This window comes from Equus caballus, chromosome 1, assembly GCF_041296265.1.
Source record: "Equus caballus isolate H_3958 breed thoroughbred chromosome 1, TB-T2T, whole genome shotgun sequence".
NCBI classification, from domain to species: domain Eukaryota; kingdom Metazoa; phylum Chordata; class Mammalia; order Perissodactyla; family Equidae; genus Equus; species Equus caballus.
This window is the reverse complement of record NC_091684.1, coordinates 161,789,479-161,807,608: the sequence shown is the minus strand read 5'-3', so window position 1 is coordinate 161,807,608 and position 18,130 is coordinate 161,789,479. Positions and strand designations below refer to the sequence as shown.

Here is an 18,130-nt window from a genome sequence, read left to right as displayed (position 1 = left end):
TTGGAAAACTGTAAAGTGAGTTCATATGAGCAAAATGGAAAAAAGACAAATTATGAGAAAAATGTTATAATATCTAGAGGAGGGATCCGGGAGGTTCTATAGCCATCTGTGGCAGACACTTGTACGCTGAGTAACCTTATCTCCTTTTGCAAATTCTTTCTTCCTTGCCTTCCTCTGCTACAGAAACTAGAAAGGGAAATATCTGAATCCCTGGTCTCGCTTGCAGCAATGTATGAAACAGATGGCTATGGGACACAGCTTGGCCAATGAGATGCAGGAGGAAGTCCTGGGGATACCATGCCTTCCCAAATGACAAGGCAAAGCCTCGGAGGAATGTCTCTTTGCCCTTTACCCTCACCCCTTTCTTTCTGCCTGGAAAATGGACACATTACCTAAAGATGTAGCAGCAAGCTTGCAAACCTAAAAGCAAAACCACACGAAGATCGTGGAGCAGGAAGATAGGAAGACACTAGCTGCTTACAACTGCACTTCTTATTACTTAAAAAAAATAAACTCTTTACTTGTTTAAGGCACTGTTTATAAAGTTTTCTGCTACTTGCAGCCAATCATGTTCCCCACTGATATCCCATTTTAGGTAGGCCAAAAGAAGAGAAAAGAGATGATGGAAGGGAAGAAATAATAGGAGATAATTTTCTGAACCGAAGAAAGACTTGATCCTTTAGATTAAAAGAGCTGCAAGGCACCACGCAGGAACAAAAATGTTTTTAAAGACACACAAGTATGTTCTGATAAAATTTTTGAACTCAAAAATAAAGAGAAAATGCTACATGCTTTCAGAAAGAAAGGATTTTGCATGTAGAATTTAGTTACCACCCAGTCATCATTCAAATCAGGGAAAAATAAGTTTTTGAATATGTAAACACTCAAAAATCATCTACATACCATCATTTCTCGGGGAAAAATTCAAAAAAAATTCCAGAGGAATAATTCAAGAGAAGTGATTTGTACAAATAAACAATTAGATGAGCCTAAATATACAATTAATGACATGGTTAAAAATTTGGGTATTGTTGAGAAAGATTCCTAAAATAAAAGAAGGATTTTTAACGGTAAAAACTTATAATATTCTGGAACTGAAATTCCAGGTGATTTCAATGCATTCTGGAGGAGAGGAAATGGGAGAAAAGGGAGATACAAGTGTAACAAAGATTTTATCTTTTTAAGATATAAGATTTTAGAGATTAATTACTGAAGTTGAAAAGAAAATTCGTGTTTTAAGAACTTGAAGGTTAACACTACCAGATCAGAAATAGGATTCTGAATTTTCAAGCAAGGAGAGGAAAATGGGGTAAAGAAAGCAAAATAAATATAATAAATGAAATATAAAAAAAGAGATCAGTAGGGGCCAGCCCCATGGCCGAGCTTAAGTTCACGCGCTCCACTGCAGTGGCCCAGGGTTTCGCCCATTCAGATCCTGGGCGCAGACATGGCACTGCTCATCGGGCACTGAGGCAGCGTCCCACATGCCACAACTAGAAGGACCTGCAACTAAGATATACAACTATGTACCAGGGGGGATTTGGGGAAGATAAAGCAGAAAAAAAAAAAAGATTGGCAACAGTTGTTGGCTCAGGTGCCAATCTAGAAAAAACAAAATATCAGTGGTCATAATAAATATGAATAAATTAAATATTCCCACTAAAAGATAAGGAATAGAAAATAATAACAAAAGATAAAGAAACAATAAAAGATAAACACCTAAAGATAAAGACACAACAGCAACAATAAAAATCCAGCTATACGGTACTTGTAAAACATCTACCTAAAACTAAATGATAGAGAAGAGTTTAAAATGAAGAGAGGAACAAGACACAAATACTAACAAAAACAATATGTAAAAGGCAATATTAATTTTAAAAATTCATTGTTAAAGCATTCCTAGAATACATAAGGAAGCGCTATCCTGCCCTAGTTTAGTCCGCAGAGAATCAGGCAGCAGCTTGCCCAACTTCTTAATTAACACAAAACCAGGAATGAGACCCAGATCCCTTAATTCTTACTGTTATCTTAGATTTGATAATAAAATAAACAAATTACCATGAATCCCAAAGCTAAAATATCTCAGCACTATGTGGGTGTTTAGCAGTCTGCCTTACCCACCCCTTGCCCCTGCTTCGCATAACACACTGGATGTGAAGAGGCCCAGGGACCTCTAGATGGGCAGGGACCTCCCTGGGCAATCTCACCAGCCCCAGACCTTCACCGTCTTCGAAAAAAGTATTTAGAGGTTTTGGTCTGTGATGTTGTGTAGCTTTGCTTTTCTTTTGGGGTGATGTGAGGGGTAGAGATTTTGTTTGTCCACACAGAACTTTTTTAAATGGAATTAGTTGTCAACATTTAAAAAAAGGAATGTTGTCCATAAAAACCTGAATTTCTAGCTTCTCTTGACAAATTGAAGGACCCAGACAGCCCTGGGTTGGGATTGTCAAGCAGCAGCGGCCAGCTGATGCTGAGTACTGGCTCCCACAGACTGCCATGTCCTCCCCCACTGGCCACAGGCGTTGCTGCACATGCACTGCTTTTGTACCTGAAGCCAAAATTACCCTCTGAACCTACGTGACAGGCTGGGTTCCCCAGACAGAGCCTAAGACAGGGATCCTTGTTCAAATGACTTATTGGGGGAGCGTTTTCAGGAGAAGGAGCATGAGGGAAGGAGGCTAGGACAAGGGAAGAAAGCCAGACAAGGATGTGGTCTCAGCTGGGGAAGCTCTGGAGGACTAACTGCACCACAGAGCTAATCCCATCTCGAGGTGAGGGGTGGGGTGGGGAGGGGGTGCTTTCCTGGCCTGTGCAGCTCCCAGTTAGCCCAGGGCGATTCTCCAGGGGAGGGGGGAGCTGTGCACCCTTGGCACCGGGCAAGGGGATGGATGCACAGAGAGGTGCCAGGTAAAGGGGATCTGGGCAGGGTGCCAGCAGCATTCACTACATCACATCTCTATTAAATATAGGGAAATAAAAGCTATATGACAGGGATAAGGGCTTCCAGGAACACAGGAACGTGTACTTCTTTTGTGGAAGCAATGAATACTGCTATAAGTTTAGTATGCAAACATGCAAATGCTGGGCCACCGCATTCCTTGTGTGACCTGCCGGGCCCTGTAAACACCCACACTGGCACCCTGGATTGCAAGTTGCTCCCCTCTTTAGGCTCAGTCTGCACTCCCCCAGCCCCTTCAGGGAACCGGATGCTCAAAGTTCACTGTTCTTTAGGATGATCACTGAAGATTACTCTGAAATATCAGGCAGCCAGTTTAGGGATAACAAGAAATGTCCAAAATAACAGCATACAGAGAAATACATTCCTATTCATCAGTGACTAAGCCCACTACATCACAAGCAGACGTGATTACTGTGATAGCCAATGTGCAGTCCCTCCTACAATAACATAAGGTAATCCTTTGACAGTCAATAATGAATTGACTGAGAATAAATTTTAAAATTTCAATAAAAACCAATTCATAAAAGAGGATTTTTTAAAGTCAAAGAATATTGTCTTATAATTTGAAAAATTATTGAAAATTTGTGCTAATGGGTCAATTACATGATAAAAAAACAAAAATTAAGAAGTGTCGAGGTCATTGAACACCAGGTTACATACCTCAGAACTGGACAGCCCCGAATCTCTATCATCCAAGTCCTTCAGAAGTTCCATCAGCCTTTTCTTCTCTCTGTCAATCATAACCCCTGGTTTTCCTGGATTCTTGGCCAACTACAGAATGCATTCATGGAAAATATTAATACTCAAGCAATTAATAGTTCAAGAAAATAAAAATGGGATCTGAGGCTTCATAGTATAGATAAACTAAGGTAAAATTTGTGAGAGTAGGCAATTTTCATGTTCATAATTTTATGTCAAATTTTTGGTATAGGTCCATTCTCCAAGTGAAGATATTCCCACTATAAGAAGGCCCTCACATTAACCATCTCAAGAAATATTTTATTTAAAAAAATAAAATACAACAACAGAACACAGGCAGTTTGCAAACCTCTCTTTATATAATATACACCAACGCAAAAACATATTTGCTGAGACATTGGGAAAGAATCTTCTTGCCACTTGCTATGTGGCGTATATCCACTAAAGGAAACTGCTTTTATATTTCAAGAATATCATACCAGGAGTTTAAACAAAGATTCAGTTACTATTGTTAAAAGGGAAAAATGAAATCTATGGTGGAGCTGCCGTCTGTGTCAGCAAGAACTTGGCTATGGGAAGAAATGCTACCACTCTTGGAAAATCAAACAATATATCAACATACAATGGGCCAGTGCAAAGAAACGGATAAAGTTGGAAAAGGTTTCCTTCAGATCATACGAACATGGAGCACAGAAAAATTGAGAGCTCCAGAGGCCAGTCTTGGCAGAGGCAGCCTGACCCATGAATCCACTTGGCTTGGAAATGACGTGCCAATTGTGGAAAGCATCAGGCTTGAAGTGTGAGGAATTATTTCACTCTTTCCTCTTGTAATACTTCACACTCACCAATGCAGTTCTCTAATGACTTAGCTGCTTGAATGGTTTGCAATGAACTTTCTGTCCACTGCACTTACATTTCTTGCTGTAAATTATTAATTAGCATTCTGGTCTAATACAGGAGCCCCTGTGCCCTTGGTTAGTCTGAGGCTGCCTTGAGGACAAAGCAAGTGAGTCTGTAGAGCCTGTAAGATCAAGGACAAGCCCCCGAAGTAGAGAGCTACTCAAGGCAAGTGATGGGCTGCCAGGAGGCTCAGCTGGGGAGGAAGGAGAGCCAGGGGGCAGACAACCAACTGGCCTCTCCGCCTCTCCCAGGAGCATTTTCCATTCAAATTTCTAAATGCACCAGCTAAAAAAATCAGTCTCATTAATCTAAAAAAACAATTTTACCAATAGGCAATTTAAAATCTGGGAAACATTGTCCAAAGCTACTATCTAAATAAATGTTTTTTAAATTACAGGAACCAGGTTCATTTCTGGATAGTGAAATAAACGTATTGAGTTGCAGCCATATTTTTTAAAAGGGATCAAATAGGATAGGACAGGAGAGGATAGGATGGAACAGAAAATAGTGAAGTTAAGTACTGGCTGATAAAACTTTTCTTTCAGTTATATATACTGTTTCAATTACATATGCATGCATCATAGTCAAAAAAATATATAAAGACACTGAACACAACTATTTCCATTTTCGCCACTCATTTAGTCCCACATTCTGGCTTCTAAATTTCTAAGTACATACCTCAATGTTTCGCTTAATAAAATCCTGGCTGTGTTTACCCCTGAGCTCAATCTTTTCTGTTTTTGAGAAAGGTTTCTTTTCTGCCTTGATCAAGGACTCATTTCTTTCCAGATCATAGGTAAAATCTAATATTAAAAAAGTTTGAAATTTTTTCATAATTATAATTGTCCATTATGCTAAAATTTTACCTTAAGCATATATTAAAATACATAAGAAATAAAACACACACAGAAGAACTTCTAAATTCCAGATCCAGAAACGTTATATGGAGATTTATTCTTTAAAAGATAAATGTGCCACCACAATTTGCAATGAAATTCTCATAAAACTTCTTTTGTTATTCATTATTATGTATCAAACTTCTTGCTGTTGATTCCTTTGAAATCATGGGAAATATGAAAAAACTTCAAGTGATATATGTGACAGAGAAATCTCTGATGTTATGGGGATTTTTAAAATATATTTTATTTTAGGCTTTACGAAACAAAACTTTCCCTAAAGACTAAGTCATTTCCTACTATTCTATTAATTTGCCGTCACCCTTTCGGAACCACCAGCATTTTGTCCAAAGCTGTCTTTATGCAAGGGCTGGGCATGAACATCCTGGATGCTCTCCATCCCATCTGCACAAACCACTGGAGCCCATTTCAGTTTGTCGGTTTTTCTCAACCTTTGACAAAAGGCTTAAGTCACCCTCTGAGTTGTTGAGACCCCGAGTGCTTAAAACAAGGGTAAGAAAAATACTTGTGGACTCTTACTCCCTTTGTTAAATATCATGTTTTTACTGTAGTCACATTTATAGCATTTAAAACAAGATCATGTGAACTCTCCATTAAAGCTCTAAAAATATGCACAAAGAAGAGTCTTCTTAAATAACAAAAGGAGTCCATCCTACAAAATAGGATAACTGCCACATTGAAGTCCAAAAGGGAGCCAGCCCCATGGCAGAACAGTTAAGTTCGTGGGCTCCGCTTCAGCGACCCAGGGTTTCGCTGGTTCGGATCCTGGGCACAGACATGGCACCACTCATCAGGCCATGCTGAGGTGGTGTCCCACACAGCACAACCAGAGGCACTCACAACTAGAATATACAACTATGTGGGGAAGGGGGAGGGCGAGAGGGGAGGCCTTTGGGGAGAAGAAGGAGGAGGGGGAAAAAAGAACACTGGCAACACAGGTTAGCTCAGGTGCCAATCTTAAAAAAAAAGTCCAAAAGGGTAAAACACCAGGCAGTAGTTCAACCCAGACAAGATTTATTTAAAAGTTATCTTTGTTTTATGAGAGGTTACTTCAATAAAAAGTATTAAGGGAGCTAGCCAACTGGTGTATTTATAGCTAATTATCAAAGATTGAATACAAATTTAAAAATCAAAGGACAAATTTTGATAACAATAGCTGGAAAGAATCAGGAAAAGGGTAAGATCTCTGGATTTAAATTTTTTTCAAACAAAAAATAAATTTGAGTAAAAACAGTTTTACTCAAATTTAAGTTATAAGTTTCTAGGCAAATAAATCTGTGCTTTATAATTAGGTTTTATTTTTCAATCAATAACATAATTATGTTTTAAATCAACTACCTATAAAGTATGAGTGACTGTTTTGGTGAGTGGCCTCCTTAGATATAAAATATGTAACTTTTTCCCATAATCCAAGTTGCATATAGTCTTTTAAGTTGAAATATGAGGTTTATTCATTCAACTGAAGTTTCATATATTCTTAAATAATACAAGATTAATATAACTCAAATTAAATGTATCCATGTCTCTATTTATAATAGAGTTTCTTTAAAATATATCTTTAATAAATTGTAGGAAAAAACATTGGACTGTCTGGAGAGAATTGTCTCACTAGAAATGTCCTCTTTTGCTCTCCATCGGGGTGGTGACCCATGGCAGAAGCTGCCATGTTTCTATAGTGACCCCAACCCTTGCTGGTTTGGTTGAGTTGGTTGGTCCAGGGGTAGATATCTAACCCAAGTTGGATCAGTTGGTCTTTTCTCTAGGATTTCGGAGTTGAGTCTCCCTCTCAATGACTAACCACAGAATATGCTCTTGGGAATCAAAGAAAGCTGTCTACCACCAGGATTCTTTTCAAACATTTTCTTTCTTGCTTAAGCTAGGTTTCCATTACTTGCAGCCAGCTTTTCTTTAACGCTTTATTACCTAAAATTTCAAACATCCAAAAGTAGAAAGAATGGTATAATGAACCCTAACCAACTAACTTCAACTCTGGTTAACTCATGACCAATCTTGTTTCATCTAGGACCTTACCTACTTCCACCCACCTCTAGAATAAATCACATCAAATCATTTCATCTGTGAATGTTTCTGTAAGCAGCTGGTATTTTCTTGTGACAACATGCATAACCACACAAATTAAAACATACCTTGATTGATAATCTGTATACAGTTTTCATATTCTTCTGGAGGGACTTGAGTGTAAAACACTGAGTCTTCATGCTCATAGCAAGAAGGATCTATCGATTTAAAAAATCACTTGTTCAATACACACAAAATAAATAAGTAATTGTCTAACATGAACAATTGTTAAAAAAAAATAAGCTCTTATATTCTCTGTAATATTCATCAATCCTCCCCATACACACTTCTTAAGACAATGTCACTTCCAGGTAGAAATGATAATCATCTTTGTACACATGAGCCACTGAAACAAACAGCAGAAATCAAGATAGTCAAATAGCATTTCCCTAGAATTTCTGTGCAAAGAGGATGTACAAGGGTGTGCTAAAATATCACATGAACTCTCCTGAGATAATGTATCCAAATTCCAACACACATAATACAGAGAATACACACACTGAGTAACTGTAATTGTGTTTTTCTTTTTTGTTTTAGATCCCCAAGGTGATGATTTCAAATACATGGTCAGTCATCAGGATAAAAGAATGTGCTTGAAAGAGAAAACTGAGGAGACTCTTAGCAGTTGGCTTTCTTCTTTTGTGATTTATTCTCTGGACCTAAAACTCATAAAGAAATTAGGAAATTATGTTTTTCAATTCCTTTTGTTTTAATGTAATTTATTTTATTGTCTCCTATTAGCTAATTTAGACCGTATATTTGCAAGAAACTGCTAACATAAGCAAGTATCCTTTTTTTTAAGTCTCTTTCTATGCTTTAACATGAAACAATCTGCCAGGTTGTGGCACAGAAATGTTTTTGCTTCAGAAAACATGAGAAGTCTTGAAGATATTACAGGACCCACCACCTATCTCTCAAACAAACCTGGTTCAAGCACCCCCTCTGAGATGATACAGGCAAAGGAAGCAGGCAAAAGACACATTCACTCCAACACACAACATCGCCAAATTCAACACATACAACTTCTGATAGTAAAAACAAATTCATCAATTCCAATTCCTTAATTTGGAATTCATAGTAACGTCGCATCATTGGGACTGACATTACAACTTTAATCCTTGTACAATCTTTTATGAGTTAATCTAGCAGATTAGTGGTGTAAGCCTTGGTGGGAGAGGGGTAACCTGCTCAAAAGACAAAAAGGTTTAAAGTTCTTTTCAAATTTTTAATTTTTTTGCAACCATTATTATTAGGGGTCTTAAATATTCATTAAAGCAGGCTCAGCAAGTCAGCAATTTGGCAACATTTTATTAATAGTTTTAAGTTACACCATAGACTTAAGGTGGTGATATATTTATTTTTGATCCCATAATTCCCTTTAATAGCAATTTCCCTCAATTTTATGCTAAAGTACCTATAATGACACAAAAATATGAAAACTTGCAATATTAAAAACTATGATAGCAAGATGATATTTAAAGGTTTAAAACCTAGGGGTTTGTCCTAGGCTAAAATTATCCTTATTCTTGCGACCCTGTGGCCCTTCACCCATAGTCTTGGTGGTATTCATCGCCTCAGACAGAATGTGGCTACAGCCTAGAACAAAGGCCACATAGCTCAGCCTTGAGTTTAAAACACAACAGTTTTGAAAGTCAGGCATTCAGATGCAGGCGCTTAACTCCTTGAGGGAAAAAAAAAAGCATTTTCAGAATTCCAAAACTCCCCCTTTAGAAAGCTCTTTCTTACAGATTAAAAAAAAAAAAATCTAGTCCGTGAAAATCTGAAGAACAACAGGATAATAGCATCAGAGTATCTCCTCGCAAGATAACCTATTTAGTACAAAAGGAAAAACAGTAACTCTGCAGTGGGGAACCATGGCAGATACCACCTTAACAAGTGATCAAAGTCAACGTCCCCCGTAAGGGGATAATCAACATCCTGCACTTCCTGATCTGATCCACTGAGAAGAACACAGTATTACGTCAATGGGATTCCTGCCAAAAATGGACAACGTGAACCTAATCATGTGGAAACATAAAGAAACCCAAACTGAGGAAAAGTCTACAAAATAACAGGGATATAGCTTTCAAAAATGTCAATGTCATAAACACAAAGAATGACCAAAGAGACGTGACAACTAAATGCAATACATCATCTGGGACTTTCTTTTGTTATAAAGGATTTTGGTGAGACAGTTGGCAAAATATGAGTAAAGTCTATAGATTAGATAATAGTGTCACATCAATGTTAATTCCTGATTTGCGTGTGTGTGTGCGTGTGTGTGTGCAAGCGCATGGAGAGAGAGACAGAGGGGAGATATATGTATATAAAGACAGAAAAAGAAAAGGAGAATGTGGTAAAATATTAACACTTGGAGAATTTGGGTAAAGGGTATTTGAGAATTCTTTGTGCTTTTCTTAAGACTTTAAGTCTGAAATTATATCAAAATAAAAAGTTAATAGGAAAAATTTTTAATTCTAATTTTAATCCTCACAACAGACATTTATCTGGGAAAAAAAAACCCATCTCACTTCAGAGATCAAGAGCCAGAGCAAGAAGGACTGAACACAATTTTTAATAAGAGTCCTGGAAGAGGAGGACCGCAGGATGTGGTTTGTTTCCTGCCACCTAGGGAAGAGATTAAAGCCCATCCCAGACTAGAGGGGAGGACCTAGAAGAGCATCTGAGGGGATGAGTTTAGAGTAGATACAAGTGACACAAGTGTGAGGCTGCTCTCTGGCACACATCCCATTGGAGGTGAAATCCTAGAATCGGATAGAGATCCTCAAAGAGAATGGGGTACCCAGAGCAGTGGGCTCTGCCTCACTGCACACCTGGAACTCTGGCAGGAGACTCCACACACAGTGCTCCACACCTACCCATGACAGATGCAAAGCAGCAATGGCAGTGTGGCATGTTTAGAGGGAGATGGGGCCTGAAATTTGCTAGCTCTCTCTCTCTCTCTCTCACACACACACACATATACACACATCACACAATTCCCATGGCTGGCCTGCGGCATGGAGAAGATCCAGAAGTTCTCAGTTGCCCCTGTAAACTAGAAGAAGCTCTCCCCCGACCCCACATCATATGCCAACCAAAAATGTACATATTCAAACGTCCCGTACAATTGAGAATCACTCTATCAGACTACAAAGAAAATTTCAATAAATTCAAAATATCAACACAATGACACAATATCATAAATTTCTATATTAGCTTTTAAAATATAGTGCTCATAAAAAGTTCTGGAGGGGGCCAGCCCCATGGCCTAGTGGTTAAGTTTGGCATGCTCCACTTCAGCAGCCCAGGTTTGTGGGTTCAGATCTTGGGTGCAGACCTACACCACTCATCAGCCATGTTGTGGTGGTAACCCACATATAAAATAGAGGAAGACTGGCACAGATGTTAGCTCAGGGCTAATCTTCCTCAGCAAAAAATTTTTTTAAAAAAATTCTGGAGAATAAGGGCAAGGCACTATCATTTTCTAATTAACTATTAGATCAGTGAGAAATAAGAATACAATAACAACTTGTAGAGAATAATGATGACACCACATATTAGAGAAGGTAGTACAGAGGTAAAGCTATTTTCAGAAACAAATTCATAGCAATGATGCTTTTTATCATATTGTTATGGACTGAACTGTCTCCCTCCAAAATTCCTATGTTGAAGCCCTAACCCCCAATGTCGCTGTATTGGAACACAGGGCCTTGAAGGAGGTAATTAAAGTGAAATGAGGTCATTGGGTGGGGTCCTAATCTGATAGAATTGGTGTCCTTATACGAAGAGGAAGAGACACAGAGATATCTTTATCCCCTCCCTCCTTCCCTCTCTGCCCAGAGAAAAGGTCACGTGAAGACCCAGGGAGAAGATGGCCATCTGCAAGCCAGAAAGAGGGACCTCACCAAAAAATGAATTTCCCAGCACCCTGATCTTGGACTGCTAACCTCCAAAACTGTGAGAAAATAAATTTCTGCTGTTTAAGCCACTTGGTCTGTGGCGTTTTTTTATGGCAGCTCTAGCAGGCACATATTTTAAGAGAAAATAAAATGAGCTTAACTAATTTAGCTGAAGAAGTTAGAGAAAACAAAAACAAAAGAAGTTCAAGAAAAGAAATAATAAAGATAAGAGCTAGAATTTAGCAAAGAAATTCAAAACTGGTTCTTGTGAGGTATAAAAAGAAAAATCTGCAAGTATAATTTTAAAAAGAGAAACACTAGTTGTAATTAAGATAGCATGGTATTGGTGAAAGAACAGAAACATAGATCACTGGGACAGAATAGAGGGTGTGGAAATAGACCCACGAAAATATAGTCAACTGATCTTTAACAAAAAAGCAAAAGCAATTCAATGGAGAGAGGATAATGCCTTCAACAAATGGTGCTGGAACAACTGGCTGTCCATAGGCAAGACTTTAAAAAAAGAACCTAGACACACACAAAAATCTGAAAAGATATTCAACATTATTTGTCATTAGGGAAACGCAAATGCAAATTAAAACAATGAAATACCACTATATACCTATTAGAATGGCTAAAACCCAAAAGACTGACAATACCAATTGCTAGCAAGGATGGAGAGCAACAGGAACTCTCATTCTTTGCTGGTGGGAATGTAAAATGGTACAGCAATTTGGAAGACAGGCAGTTTCTTACAAAGTTAAAGTCTTACCATAGGATTCAGCAATCCTGCTCCTAGACATTTACCTAAATAAATTGAAAATTTATGGCCACAAAAAAAGCCTGCAGACAAATGTTTAAAGCAGATTTATAATTGCCAAAAACTAGAAGCAATCAAGATATCTTTCAATAGATGAAGGTATAAATAAACTGTGGTACATCCATAGAAGGAAACGTTATTCAGTGACAAAAAGAAATCAGCTATCAAGCCACAAAAAGACACAGACAAATCATAAACACATACTGCTAAGTGAAAGAACCTAATTTGAAAAGGCTACTTATTCCAATCAGACAACATTCTGGAAAAAGTAAACTAGAGAGATGGTAAAAAGATCAGTGGCGGCTAGGGGTTTGGGGGAGGGGAGAGGGTTGAATGAGAATTCACACAGGAGATTTTTTTAGGGTGGTAAAACTATTCTGTATGATTCTGTAATGGTGGTTACATGACGCTATGCATTTTTAAAAACCTATAACTTCACAGCACAAAGAGTGCACGTTAACGTATGAAAATTTTCAAAAATTATTTAGGATGTCATAGAATCCCAGGATGGAATGCAGAATGTGACAAAACAATCTAAATGTATCACAAATGTCTGAAACCATCTCACTGAAGGGGGTGGAGGAAAAAGGTGCTCACCTGAAGTAACTTTGGAAATGAATAGAGTCTGCATGACTAATGGAACCAGAAACCGCACATGAGCACTGTACTCCAGTTCAGCTGTTTGCTCCGGGGGTACAGGATAACAACTGTGATAACACTATACATGTACAGTGGAAGCCAACAATTAAGTAAACGGACGGCTGATGGTGAGAGCCAGGCTTCTCGCTGTTGGAGTGGAGGTTGCAGATAGGCAAGGGGAAAAGGCAAGAATGATCCATGTGGTAACAAAGTCAGAGAGATCAATATGAACTCATGGTTAGCTTAACAAAGATACAGATGACGACAAAGAAACATTTATAGATATGTATATAACAGTTTAGTATACACACAAATATTTCCTCTCTGAGAGGGCCTAGAGTCAACAACTCCCCAGTAACAACCAAATCTAGTAGTCAGATCTTGGTTTCTATTATCATTCCTCAATCAGAGGAACCACAGCTCCTTGGAGAAATGGCTGATTCTAGGACTCAGGTAAGAAATACATGAGTCTGAGCATCTTGTTATGCTAGAAAGTAAGCACGTGTTCAACAACAACAATAAAACAAAACTCAAAGGAGATACGTCGAAGGGACATGGGAGTCAACTGAGAGATCTCCCACTGGCCAAAGTTGGCAAATTTTGAGCAACAAAATAAAGCGGTATTGGATTATAACCCAAAGTATAAAACAAATATTCATGAGTCTATATTGATATAAATGATTGAATAAATAAATAAATGGGGAGAATAAATAAATCTCCCATGCAGAATAATTCAAAATAATTTATGCAAATAGTGTGCCTTCAAGGAGGTGAAGCATAACTCCCCACTCCTTCAGTACGGGCTTCACACAATAACTTCCTTCCAAAGACGACAGTATAGACAGGGGAAAAAATACAGAAATTTTAAAGTGGAGAAATCTGACAAACACTTCTTCAGCAAGGTGACAGTGATGATTCATGTTGATAGTATGATGCGACGTAATGGATGTGGCACTTTAACTCTGTGGTTTTCCTCCCAAGAACATACAACCCTAGTCTAATCATGAGAAAAACATGAATAAATCAAAATTGCAAGAAATTCTACAAAATGCCTGACCAGTACTCCTTAAAACTGCAAAGGTCACCAAAACAAGGAAAGTCTGAGAAAGTGCATAGCCCAGAGTAGCCAAAGGGGACATGAGGACTAAATGTAATGTGGTTCCTAGATGGGTTCCTGCACAGAAAGAGGACATTAGGTAAAAATTAGAAGTCTGAATAAAGTATGGACTTTAGTTAATAATAATGCATCAATATTGGTTCATTAATAGTAAAAAATGTACCACACTAATGTTAATAATAGAGGAAACTCATTGCATGTATATGGGAAATCTCTGTACTATCTTCATAATTTTTCTGTAAATCTAAAATTGTGCTAAAATAACAAGTTAACTTAAAAAAAAAAAACTTCTAGATTTAAAAGAGAGAAAGAAAGGGGCCAGCCCAGTGGCATTGTTAAGTTCACACAGTTCACTTTGGTGGCTTGGGGTTCATGGGTTCAGATCCTGGGCGTGAGCCTACACCACTTGTCAGCCATTGACAAGTATGGCAGTGTCCCACATACAAAACAGAAGAAGATTAGCACAGATGTTAGCTCACTGACAATCTTCCTCAAGGAAAAAGAGGAAGATTGGCAATAGATGTTAGCTCAGGGCCAATCCTCCTCACCAAAAAAGAAAAAAGAGAGAGAGAAGAAAAACATGAACAAAATTAGAAATAAGAAATGGGACATATAAACAATAAGGAGAATTATTATTTTAAAATGCTATATGAAATTTTATTAGTAAAATTTTAAAGATTTTATTTTTTTCCCTTTTCTCTCCAAAGCCCCCCAGTACATAGTTGTATATTCTTGGTTGTGGGTCCTTCTAGTTGCAGCATGTGGGACGCTGCCTCAGCATGGCCTGATGAGAGGTGCCATGTCTGCACCAGGGATCTGAACCAGCAAAACCCTGGGCCGCCACAGCAAAGTGGGCGAACTTAACCACCTGGCCACAGGGCCGGCCCCATAGTAAAATTTTAAATCTCAGTGAAATGGATTCTTTAAAATCTCAGTGACATGGATATATTGCCAAAATTGACTCCAGAAGACTAGTAAACTGAAATACAATAGTAAATATGAAAGAAGCTGAGAAGAGTCAAAGAATTGCCTCCAAGAAATTATTTGAACCAGATGGTTTTTCCAGTGAAATCTTTCAAATTTTTAGGGAACAGATAATCCTCACGTTACATAAACTGTTTCAAAGCATAGAAATAAATAACAGCCAGCCCCATTCATTTTATGAAGTTAACATAGCCCAACAAAGCATACACACACACATACACCCCCAATCCCACCTCTACTCCCAATACCACAACATAGATGCACACGGGCACACACAGTCACATGAACACACACAGAGTTAATCTCACTTATAAACATAGATGCAAAAATTCTGAATAAATACAGCCATTCAAATACGATACTAAATGAAAGGAATAATTCTCCACAACCAAGAAATATTGACCCAGGTATATAAGACTCATTTAGTATTTAAATCTAGCAATTTTAAAACATTAGTTTGGGGGCTGGCCCTGTGGCCGAGTGGTTAAGTTCGCGTGCTCCGCTTCAGTGGCCCAGGGTTTCGCTGGTTCGGATCCTGGGCGCGGACATGGCACCACTCTCCAGGCCACACTGAGGCAGCGTCCCATGTGCCACAACTAGAAGGACCCACAACTGAAATACACAACTATGTACTCGGCGGTGGGGGTGGGTTGGGGAAGGAAAAGCAGGAACGAAAAAAGAAGACTGGCAACAGTTGTTAGCTCTGGTGCCAATCTTTTAAAAAAAAAAATTAGTTTGTCAAGAAAGAAAAACTTTATGATAATTTAAATAGACAATTGAAATACATTCAATAAATTTCAATACTAAGTCCTTATAAAGTTCTCAGAATAGGAGTAGTTATTGAAAAGGACACAAAAATTAACATTATTTCCAGGTGATCAAAGACTAACAAGACTCAAAGCAAACAACCAAAGATAATTAGAATAAGGTGATTTAATTATCACTGAGGACCAGAGGAGAGCAATGTCCCGACTCAAGCAGTCAGACAAAGAGAGGGCAAATGCTACCTTCCTCCACCTTTCAGTTTTATTCAGGCCCTCAACAGATTAGACGATGCCCACCCACATTGGGGAGGGTATGCACTCCCAGTCTACCAATTCAAATGTTACTCTCTTCCAGAAACACCCTCTTAGATACACTCAGAAATAATCTTAACTGGACATCTGGGTATCCTGTGATCCAGTCAAGTTGACACATAAAATTAACCATCACAAAGACTAAATGGATGATGAAACCATTAACCAAGATAGAGAAAACACACAAAAGGAGGAGTAACTTTCAATGATGAGAAGTGTAAAAATTAATAAACAGAAACTTCATTTAAAATTAAATGGGAGGCCAGAATGGGGAGCTCTCATGCCCTACTATGATTGCAGAGCCCAACGCGAAGAAGAAAGACCTCTTTTTCTTGCCCAGCAACAGTTCAGCCAATGAGAGACTGTCACGACTCAGTGACTGAAAAGCCACTCCACTATGAATCCCTCGCCTCCTCCAATGGACTCTTTGTTTACAACAGCTCTCCCAATTTTCTCTTCCTCTCTGTAAAAGAGTTTCTCCTCTGCTTGTTAAGGGGGACTTGCACATGGCTCACCATGGTTGCAGATCCTGAATTGCAATTCTTTGCTAATCCCAAATAAACTCATTTTTGCTGGAGAAATAACTGGCTGTCTATTTGCTGAAGGCCAACAGAAGTAGAGGGGCAAGGGGAAGGAGAATCAGCAGAGGACAATGAATCCAATAAAAATGTTGCTATTCTACGAGTGGTCAACTGTGTCAAGTGCTACAGAGATGTCAAGTAGGATAAAAATTGGAAGTATGTCACTGGATTTAGAATTTAGGAGGACCACTGATAGCATAGTTTCTATAGTGTGATAGGAAAAAACACACACCATTAAGTTGAGAAGTAAATAGGAGTTGACCTGGTAGCACCAGTAGGGGTGTGGACTATTCTTTCAAGAAGTCTGACCTTCAAGCAAAAGAGGGAACTGAGTGGTACCTGTTTGGGAGTAGCGTGAAGAACTGAGGGAAGAAGTTTTATTTGATGTTTGGTTGGTTTGATGGCTCTCTCATTCTGTTTTAGGACCAGAAGATTTAAACATGATAAGCTAAAGGGAAGGAGCCAGAGGGGAAGAGAGAAATTGAAGCTCTAGGGAGAGAGAGAACGACTGATGGATCAGGAGCCAGGGGCAGAGTGAAAGGGATGGGATGTTATTGACTTTGGCCTTGGAGAAGAAGAGCACTTTTCCTCCACCTAGGGAAGGAGGAAGGGGAATGGGGGAGCACAGTCAGAGTACAATTTAGAGACAGAAAGAAAGAACGGGGAAGGGATTCCCACCCAGCTGATCCATTTTCTCTTGACAGTAAGACTGCTGGACTGAAGGACTTGCAGAAGAGGATAGGAGGTTAAGCACACAGCAACCATTTGGTATAGCCACTCTGGAGAATGCAAAAGAAATTGCTAAACAATACTGAGAATCCAAACAGAGATTAAAGACCAAAAATCCTTAGCTGTACCAGTCAGCAGAGTTATATGATTTTCTTCCTCAGTCCTCTGGCAATCAAAGCAGAGACTATCAGATTTTCCTGGAATCTTTAATCTTAATATCCAAGAGCAGAAGTATCACATTCCTGAATTTCACAGAAAAGTACTTCGAAAGAAGTACTCATAAATTTTGAGAAGCCTGATTGATTAAGATGTCACTGTTTTGTGCTTTACGCACTTATAATTTTGGAGCTGGAGACACAAGAGGCAAATGTGACAAAGGGAAAAAAGAATAATCTCTATCAAAAATCCCGAAAACAAAAAATCCTATCACTAGATGGATCTGTCTCAGAGAGTACTGAATTCTATCTCTATCCATCAGATAAATGCTGAAAACTAAGGGAAAACTGGTATGGCAAAGAGTTTTGATTTTCACACTTCTCTAGAAAAACTTAAAAGTAATCCCTCAAAAATGGAGTGGGATAGACTTTTAAAATATTTCTGAGATCTCTAGTAAGTATAATATTGTATACTTCAAAACCTCAGGAATTAAAACTTGAGGTTATTATCTCTGAATTATAAAGTCAAAATGTGGCAAAAATGAATTTAATGTGGTTTTTATCTTTCTCTTA

At 38.4% G+C, this 18,130-nt stretch overlaps 1 protein-coding gene across 4 annotated transcripts in view; it reads right to left on the bottom strand.

Moving 5' to 3' along the window:
• Positions 1-18,130, bottom strand: part of FSIP1 (fibrous sheath interacting protein 1) — a 169,770-nt gene that overhangs the window by 125,516 nt on the left and 26,124 nt on the right. For all 4 annotated transcript variants that reach the window (XM_005603157.4, XM_070272179.1, XM_023620198.2 and 1 more), the window contains exons 6-8: positions 7,623-7,712; positions 5,237-5,361; positions 3,620-3,730 (exon numbers count right to left, since the gene is read on the bottom strand). In XM_005603157.4, coding sequence (XP_005603214.2) covers positions 3,620-3,730; positions 5,237-5,361; positions 7,623-7,712 — 326 coding nt within the window. The remainder of the gene's footprint in view (positions 1-3,619; positions 3,731-5,236; positions 5,362-7,622; positions 7,713-18,130) is intronic.